Raw genomic sequence first — 9,453 nt, 5'->3', positions numbered from 1 at the left:
GCAGCTGTTGAGTTTCTTTTCGAACACTAACAAGTTTCTGGTGCTATGTGCCATTAGCACTTTTAGTACATGACTTGATCTACTGTGTACATCATTGTATACTTGATTACGTGATAGGCTGCTGTACCCCACCACAGATCACGAAAATAGCAGCAACAATATCACGGAGATAACTGACTCCATCCGCACAAGACCCAAATCCATAAACCTCATCATAGCACAACGAGAGAGTAGACTCAAAAACCAATGGCATAGCACAAAAGTTTACTGGTTTTCACCTGGTCAAATTGGGCATTGGGTAACAAAACAAACCCTTCCCAAGAAAGAAAAAAAACTGCCGTTTCAAGCCAGCCTAGTCTGAAGAAAGCCTAGGCAAGACCAAAGTAGTCTGCACTTGCTTCTTCTACTAGGTTAGAGAGGAGATGCGGGCAGCCAGGTCATGGTTTCAACACTGAATTCAGGTCCTACATAGTTCTTTGACGCTGCCGTCTTGACCCCAAGCACTACTCCGCTCACTTGAAGGCACATAGCTCAAGATTGTCCTCAATCATGGCGTTGCCGCTCCTTCTGGGCCTCATCGGAGATGTCAAGTTTGGTCTCCATGAGGATGTCCTGGTCACGGAAGAGAGCGGAGTCCCTTGACCCGGAAGGGCGCCACAGAACCAATCACAAGCATCTTGCCAAAAGCATTCTTCCAGCACAGATCCATCCACAATAGGAACATGCCAATCTTGTTCAGGGCCACATATGACACAGTGTTCTCTGTGTGGTACTTGTAGTTACAGAACCAGAGTAACTGTCTATGCCATACATGTCCCAGACTCCTGAAATACAGACATCATATCTGAGTTCCAATTCATTTGAGGATCCAGGTTAGGACAAGAAAAAAACTGACTTTCTAAATTATTTAGCTATAAGCTAACATGATGTATGTCTAATTCTAGTCTACATCGATTACAAGAGCTGAGTGCCTCAATTACAATCACATTTGAAAGAAAAAAATACTGTCCTAGTGCACCAAGGAACATTTGTTAAGACAAGTCTAACTGCAGGAGGTGGAATATAATTGGTTAAGGCAGACTAACTGCACGACTCACAGAGACGGCAACAGAGTGTTAAGCAGAGAGAAACATCAAAGGCACATTTAGTGCTGGTTCAACGACTTTGTAACGACCAGTGGTTGGTTTTACTGCTAGATTACAAATTATATGGATAAGGCTTCTAAACAATGAACAAACATCGCAGATAGAAGTTGAAAAGGGTCACTGACATGAAGATTAGAAGAATTCTATAAGACGGACATGATACCTTTTAACGGCAACCTCGTAGAAGATCTTTGTGTTTGAAACCAAGCCTTGGGTACAAGTATGCCTGCAAGAACACAACCATTTACAGGTAAGCACTACAACTTGTTGAGCTAGAGAAAAAATTACTTCATCGATTACTCACATGTTCAATAAGAGATTCTCCGTAAGAAGGTTCTCACCCTTCGAACGAGCAACCTCAGGAATAAAAACACACAGTTTAATAAGTGAAAAGGAAGGTAAATTTAAATCAAAGGGTGTAGCACAATGTTTACCATAGCATCCAATAGCATTCCTCTAAAAAATAACACCACCCGGAGTCTCAGGGACAGGAACATGCAAAAAATTATTAGTTCCTGAATCACTGTATTAAACACTTAAACTTATCTGTAAATTTAACTGGTGAATGTACCTTTCTGAGGGGAATCATCTTGACAAATTCAGCAGTTTTGTTTGAGACACCAATCTCAAAGTTCTTGGTCAGCTCAACCTTGACTCCAAGGTGAAAAGTATCCTGCAGCAATAAGTGCCATAAAACCATAAGGCGCTGTAGAGACTTGACATCCAGGATGCACGAAATGAATCTAGCAGAGGCGCTAAGAGACAGAGATCTAAGGCACACGCCAAGTATCAGAACAAGGAAACACTCCCAATCACAGAGGCTCAAGATCACTTGCTCAAATGGACATCTATTTGCAGGAAATTCCGACTACCATATCTAAGCAACAATCAAATCTAGGAAGAATGATGAAACTCACAAAAGCCATGTCTGCAGGAGCTGCTGGCTTCGCCCAATCCAAATCTTGAACCTGCACAAAAGGAAAAAAAAAACACTATTAGCTTCTGTTCAGAAAAAAAAGTTGAACTAGTAACCAAAGAATCCCGAGTCCTGAGACTCAATGAATGCCACCACGACAGTGATGTCGTCCTCCTTCCCGCCAGTGCGAGGCTGTCCCTGCTCCCGGCTGGCAATGCTGAAAGGCGAATCCGTTGTGGGATCCTTGGACACGACATATGCATTGAAGGCCATGATGCCGGCAACCTCTTCAGGCGTAAAGCCGAGGAGCATGGTGGACCGCACTAAACTTTCCAAGGCGGAATCAGACACGTTGTCAAAGAGGCCGTCGGACGCCACCACCAGCACGTCGCCATCCTCCACCGCCATCTCGCCCACCGCAGCGTCGCCGACCTTGGTGACGCCGTTGCCGGCGCAGAGCTGGAAGGGGCAGTTGAAATACCACTGCTGCGGCTGAAACCGGCGCAGCATCTTGCCGCCGCGGAACACGGCGAAGCCGCTGTCCCCAACGTACGCCCACCTGAGGACCCTGCCAGCCAGCGAGACGACGACGGCAGTGGACGCCGCGGGCGTGCCTGAGGCTGCGGTGCGCCGGTACGCCCGCTCCAGGATCTCGTAGGGGCAGACGGGCTTCCCGAGCTCGGACGTGGCTACCTCGGAGAAGGCGTTCTCCATGAGCCCGCGCGAGAAGGCGGCGGCGTCCACGCCTTGGGCGCGGCATCCCCCGACGCCGTCCGCCACGGCGACCACGCCGAAGACGTCGTGGCAGAAGTGCGAATCTTCGTCGTGCAGGGGCACGTAGCAGGAACCGGAGATCAGCCTCAGCGGCGCGGGCGGCGCCGTGGTGGTGGGAGTGGCGTTTGGCCGCGCGCGCGACTGCAGCTGCCGCAGAGAGCAGGCGACGTCCTCGCGGCCCGCGGCGGCGGAGGCGGGTAGGGTTCCGAAATGGATGCTCAGGGCGATCAGCATGGCGTCGGGGAGCCGGCCGTGGATCTGGTCCATGACCTTCCGGAGCTGCGGCGGCGACTCCATTCCCGGGCTTCGATCGAGTTTTTGACGGACGAGGTGAGCTCAGAGGGACTTTCTTGGCTACTTCCCCGGCGAGCGAGCGAGCGAGCTGGAGATCTCCGGCGCGCGATCGATCTGCTTCTTGCTTCGATTTGGGCTAGATCGGGCGCGACGAAAAAAGAGAGATTTTAGGTCTGGGATGGGGAGGGGAATTTATCGATTCGGCGCTGTCCGAACTCGAGTCGAACTCGGTTTGAATTTTGGAGGAATTCCAGCTGTGCGCGCGCTGTCGTGTCCGTGGGGGACTCGGTTTCGCGCCAGATTTCGTGTTCAACTCGGTTTGCGCTAGATTTCGAGCGAATCGCGAGAGATTTGAATACGAGACGTGATCGGTTCGGATTTGGAAGCAATCGCAAATCTCCCTGCTGAAAAACAATTTCAGGTTGCCCAGCTGTCAGCGGGACCGGCGCGGCTGTGGTCTAGCAGGCAGTCGACTCCGACTTGCTGATGGACTCGATCGTAAAGACAACTAGTTGATACCCCGCGCGTTGCTGCGGTGACTTTTGATGCTTATTTAGTTGTTTTATGCAAACGTTATTTAAGCAAAGCTTTAGAGGAATGTGATGCAAAAAGAGAAGAATAGCAAAGGTAAGGTCAAATTTATTGTATTGACTATACATATTGTCACCCACTTGTGTCTAGCTTGGAAAAATAATTATTCGCTCAAGGCATGATGTAGCCTGCATACCTGTACAAAACCTTGTCAAATAAGTCAGCACATAGTAGACTGAGCCTTTAGTCGGTGAAGTGAGTGTGAATTTCGCCTTTAGTCGGTGAAGTGAGTGTGAAGAAATTCCGATTCGCAAAAACCAGCATGTACAACAACTCATGCAGCCAATGAACATGAATTTCAGTTTAGAAAAAATGTAGTAATTCGAATAATGATATGACTTCTTCGGCTATCTAACCAACTAAGAAACCTGGATTAGTTAAAACACGGCAGCTTGTCTAAGCAAGAAACCACCTAGTAATTAGAACCTAACCAAATCTGCAAAGTCTCCTTTTCCCGATCTCCCTTTACCGCGCCAAACCTTCTGGCCATCCTGCCTCATGCGCATCAACTAATCAATAAACGCTTTGAGTCAGCCGCTAGCCCTCCAGCGCCTCCACGCATGCTCGCCCTTGCAGGAGGAAAAGTAGAGAGTTGCCTATGGTGCTGCTTGGATAATTGAATTCATTAGATATAATTGGATGAGACCAACGCTTGTTACCGGCTTGATGCTTCACACGATCGGCGTATACGAAGCTCTTCCTTTTTTCCAGCTCTCTCCCACTCGTTCCTCTGCATGGCCGGTGGTGGTCGTGCGTCGCCGAGTCGCTGGCCCGGTGATGATAGAGAGAAAAATATATATGCCAGTGAGACGAATAGCAAGAGGCGACATTTGAAGAGGGAGTGGAAAAATAGTTACAGTACCACCCGTGGGATTTAAAGAGTCAGACAGCTAGTGGACATTAATTTTGGAGACGCGAAGTGAACTGGTGGCCACCATAAAGACCGAGAGAAGAGAATGGGCACAACTCCTGGGTTCGATACACCTGGTACAGCACGAGGTTAGCACCGGCACAGATTAAGACCACACGATAGAAATCCTATGGATAGGGTAATCAGGGTGACGTGGCTTCATTAGCTTTGAGCTTGCAAACATTAATTGCATGTTAGTAGGGATGAACTTTATAGATATTATAGATTTCAGAATAACCCCCCCCCCTCCCCTCTCTCCCCGGCCCAAACCCTAAACCAAAGCCCCCGCCCCCCTTGATTTCCCCTGCTAGGCCGCCGCTGGCGGTGGCGGCCACACCCGGCTGTCGAAAACGGCGGGTGGGGGTGGGCGCACCCTAACGTGTTCCCTTAGCGCGGGAGGGAGACGTCCTCCGGGCGGCGCGGCTGGGGGTGTGCGGCGGGCGTCCTCTGCGCCTCGTCGTTTCGGTGGGCTGCGGCGTCGAGTTGGTGGCTTGCGCCTTGTCCGGCGGTCAAGGGCAGGGGCCCTGGGCTGCGCGTGCTCGCCTCGGGACGGTAGAAGACGACCCTTCTCGTCGTGTCCTCTCGAGGTCTGGTGGTCTACTTCGCCTCCGGCAGGTGGCCGAGATTCCCGATGGCGCTCCTGCTGCCCCCGGTTTATGCTGGTGGATGATGGCGCGGTCCGGCGGTGTCTCGGCTGTGGCCATTGGATGGCGCTGGCGGGCCTAGGTTTGGGCCGCATCTGGTTGCTCTCAGTAGGGACCGGGACATCTTGTTTCTCTCTTTGGTCTACTTCGGCTCAGGAGAGCTTGGGATCCTTGGTTGGTCGGGTAATGTTGAAATGGCGTGGTGGCGACTCGTCGCCGCCGGTGGTTTGACTCCTTCCAGCCAGCTTGACAACCATGGGGACGGGTCGTCTCATATCTGCTCGATTGGTTTGGTTGCGTGGGGTTTAGCCTACAGGGACGCTAGCGAGCTCGATGGTGTGTTCGCGAAAGCACCGCAAGGCTTCGGCCACTGCCAGCGATGACTATGTATATGGACGGCGTTTACCTCCTTGGAGGCGTGGCTAAGACGCACATCCTGCTGCTGGTTGTTGTACCCTGGGTATTATAGCGGCCATGTTGACTTGTGAGTTTGCCGAGGTCCTCTGTCGAATCCCTCTCGTCGATGCCCTGCGTCATGATGTGACCGGCTTCATATAAACGGTGTGCCTCCGGTTTGCATGGCCGCTCTCGAGTCTAGGGTGGCTGTCATAGTTTGTGTCGTCGTGTGCGAGACACCAGTATTTTTCAACAGCTGGTGGTTATCCCAATGGTGGGTGCAAAGACTTAGGTTTTTCTTGGCGTGGATGTTGAAGCTTCCGTAAAAGCATTGCACGTCCCTGACACAGCCAGGCCCGACCCTGAGGGGGGGGGGGGGAGGGGCGGCCGCCCTGGGCCCCCGAGACCAAGGGGCCCTTTTCTAGGTAGGGCATATTCAGCGTTGGGAGAGAAGAGCGCATTAGAGGCAGTTCTGAAGCTTTTTCTCGCGACCGTTACATGGAGACGAAGGAGGAATAGTCCAAGCCAACATCTTTTTGGTGCGCTTGTTATTGGGCCTTTTTTTCTTTAGCTAACTTAGGCCCTTTTCTCCTTTTTTTGCTACACCTTTACTATTATATTGGAGTTGGGGATGGCGTCACTTTGACATCAAACATTGGAGCAATCCTAACCGTCGATCAATCTAAACACTCATCAAACCAACGTCGCTCCGAAATAATTTTTTTACTATTATATTGGAGTTGGGGATGGTGTCACTTTTACATCAAACATTGGAGCAATCCTAACCTTCGATCAATCTAAACACTCATCAAACCAACATCGTTCCGAAATAAATAAGGGTTAAAACCAAAAAATTACGTTTAGCATCTCGAGTGACAAGGAAATAATCGTCTTTACTTTTGGAAAGATTGTCTAGAAAACCATCAATCAAGGTAACTCTTTATAGAGGATGGGACGCAGACCACCAATTAAGGTAATCTTTACCACTACCTTCTGACGACCACATATATTGCTACCAAGAAGAAATCGTGACGCAAATTAAGTCGATAGCGAGAAAAAATCAGGAAGCAAAACCCCTTTGTCTTAACGCATTGTATATCTCTCCCGAGCAAGCAAAAATCAGGACAATATCTCTCCCGAGCAAAATATTAGGGTCCAATCCCTCATCTCTTTAGTCTCTCCATTGTATGGGGAGTTTCACAACGGGGTGCGGCTGGCGCCATCGACAAGCTTACGGTCGGGTGCATGCTGAGGCAGCGCTCTACTCATAGCGCAGAGACAACGTTGCATCGAGTAGGTACCGTCGTACCGGCTGCTATAGCCGTCATGGAGCGGTGGAGATGGGCGAGACGCTTGCCGCTTGCATCGAGGAGGTAGCGGCGGCTCTACTCATCATAGCGTTGTGTGGAGACAAGCGAGACGATTGCCGTTTGCATCGAGGAGGCCGCGGCCCCTCTACTCGTCATGGCGCGGTAGAGATGGCGAGACGCTGGCTATTATCTGCCTGCTTCACGTGCATGCTATGTACTGCGCTGGCCGAACCTTCGATAGCAAGTCTATTCGCGGTCGCTCACGTGTTGTCGACCAAAAGAGGCCGCAGAGGAGGAGGGATATTGTGCTCAAGGCATGATGCCTCCTCGTTACGCATGGGATGAGAAATGTTGCGTGCTCCATACGAGCTCTGGGCTAAAAAAAGGCGATTTGTTTGCTAGCCTGAATTGCATCGCTAGGCATTCAAATACCATTTCTTTGGTTGCCTACAAATCTAAACAGATTTTACTTACAAATATTTGGTAGCCATGTATTAGTGTGCGTAGTATTGTCATGTATCTGCTAATCCTCTAATAACATGTACTTTAGCGGCTAACAAAGGGCAAAATCAACCCAAATCCTCATTCCCTCCACAGTCGGGCACGGACGAGGCCGGCCGGCACGCCCAGCAAGAGCGCGGGCCGGAGGTGGAGCGGGTAGCTTCTTCTTGGGTGGCGGATGAACTTCCCCCAGCTTCACCTCCACCACCTTCTCTGCCCCGTGCTGCCCGAGACGCGGATGTCCATGCTGCTCGGATCGCCGTCCGCCGTGGCCTATGCCGCGGACTCGCCCATGCTGCGGGAGCTCTCAGACTCAAGCACCATGACGACCAGGCTGCATGTCGGCGACAGCTTGCCGGGGGCAAGGAGGCTCCTGCGGCAGAGCGGACAGGTGGAGTGGGAGAGCAGCCACGTGACGATGCACTCGAGGAGGAACACGTGGCTGCACTTGAGCTGCAGCCAGAGCTGGTCGTCGGCCTGCGAGCCGGAGCGCGGCCGGGCACACAGCGGCCAGCGCGGGACGGGCGCGTGGCAGCTGGGCGAGGAGCGGGTGTGGGCCGACGCGGGGGCCGTGGCGGAGCTCCTCTGTGGCCGAGACCATGTCCATGGCGGAGCTGGCCCTCATCATGGCAGTGACAGAGCTCCTTCGTGACGTGGCGGAGCTCGTGGCCGTTGCGAACTCCGTGGCCGGTGCTGAGGATATCTTTCCGTAGAGACATGGAGTGGAGTAGGAAATAAGATTAAAGAGGCTCGTGAGAACATTGTGAGCCAAAGTTTACATCAGTGGAGCCAAAAAGAAGCACGATAAGGACGTTCTCCGCAACCTGTCGTAGCACTGCTTTATTGTCCGGTTCGTGTAAGAACGTGGAGGACTTTCTTTCCAGCCCATGCAAAGAAAAAAATCCACAGGCTACCAAACAGGTCCTATGTTTCTTGCTTCCCTTAACCCCCGCCCGTCTACTACCATGAGACATAATGGATAATGGCGGCGGCTCAGCCGTAGTGTGGAATGACATGCACACTTCCGACGAGATGCATTGGGCAAGTCTTGCACGTGATCTGCTCCAGGTTTACATGCTCCGGCCCGACATTCTTCTCAAATGAACTTTCTCTAGCACATGCTCAACACATCTGTGCATCAACATAATTTACTTTAACCCTATGAAGTAACTCAAGTAACTCACAAATACGTGAATTTAGCATGCAGGTCATGGAAACCATGAGTTTTAGTAATGGTTGTTTCTTTGCTGAAAATTGTGGTGTAGTTCACCGGTGGGTTTTGGTCTAGGAGCATCCAAGCTTAGTGTGACATCAGATGCAAAACATGATTGAGCACTTCATCAGTTCATCTCTCCAAATGGTTATATCAGGTCAAGGATTTTCATTTTTCAATGACAGAGTGCGCAAAAAAAACTAGATAGGAAAGAGTAGAGATGCATAATCAAAGTGTCTTCGTGATGAAGAGGTTGAATTTGCAAGACCAACATTGAAGGAATTTGAGATATTTTTTTTGTCGTACTAGATAATTTCTTTTTTCTGTTAGCTTTCATTATGGATAAAATTGAGTATAATGAGAAATCTTTCTCCTATAGTTGTATTTGGTTGTTAGGGAGTAGTCCAGAACAATGCAACAAGGGCGCCCACATGAGTTGATGAAATAAAATGTATCACTATTTTGATTTTTTTGTCCGATAGAGACGAATGATAATATGTGCAATTGTGCAATTACTATTTGCAGACTTGCTCTGTATGGTACACTGCAGATAGTTGAAAATAAATAAGTTTAAATTTATTACACGCACAATGTAAAAAAATATAACTCTCTTAAAACTCTATTCAAGCGGGGTTGAATACTTTATACTCTGAAAGATAGTTAGACTATCTTTCATATACACACGTGAATTATACTTTTATGTGCAGCGACCAAAATAAACCTTACCGTGTGATGTTCGTTGTAGGGAATCAAGCATAA

General features: G+C 49.9%; 1 protein-coding gene across 2 annotated transcripts; it reads right to left on the bottom strand.

Moving 5' to 3' along the window:
• Window positions 1-231: 231 nt before the first annotated feature.
• On the bottom strand, window positions 232-1,800 carry LOC124708265 (elongation factor 1-gamma 3-like). 2 transcript variants are annotated; one of them, XM_047239947.1, is made up of 5 exons: window positions 1,717-1,800; window positions 1,580-1,601; window positions 1,450-1,502; window positions 1,309-1,371; window positions 232-824 (listed from the first exon to the last, which is right to left on the bottom strand). In XM_047239947.1, exons 2-5 carry the CDS (start codon window positions 1,595-1,597, stop codon window positions 617-619), a joined length of 342 nt encoding a protein of 113 aa, XP_047095903.1. In that variant the 5' UTR covers window positions 1,598-1,601; window positions 1,717-1,800; the 3' UTR covers window positions 232-616. The 2 variants fall into 2 exon arrangements, with proteins under 2 accessions (XP_047095903.1, XP_047095902.1); XM_047239946.1 differs by having other exon boundaries at window positions 1,580-1,794.
• Window positions 1,801-9,453: the final 7,653 nt, after the last annotated feature.

This window comes from Lolium rigidum, chromosome 4 (genome assembly GCF_022539505.1).
Source record: "Lolium rigidum isolate FL_2022 chromosome 4, APGP_CSIRO_Lrig_0.1, whole genome shotgun sequence".
Classification (NCBI taxonomy): Eukaryota; Viridiplantae; Streptophyta; class Magnoliopsida; order Poales; family Poaceae; genus Lolium; species Lolium rigidum.
This window is presented reverse-complemented; position numbering and strand designations above follow the sequence as displayed.

Coding starts and splice junctions, on each gene's coding strand:
- LOC124708265 (XM_047239946.1), bottom strand. CDS start 1,642: ATGTTCCTGTCCCTGAGACTCCGGGTGGTGTTATTTTTTAGAGGAATG. Junction 1,503..1,579: donor GAATGCTATTGGATGCTATG/GTAAACATTGTG, acceptor TTTATTCCTGAG/GTTGCTCGTTCGAAGGGTGA. Junction 1,372..1,449: donor GAGAATCTCTTATTGAACAT/GTGAGTAATCGA, acceptor GTGTTCTTGCAG/GCATACTTGTACCCAAGGCT.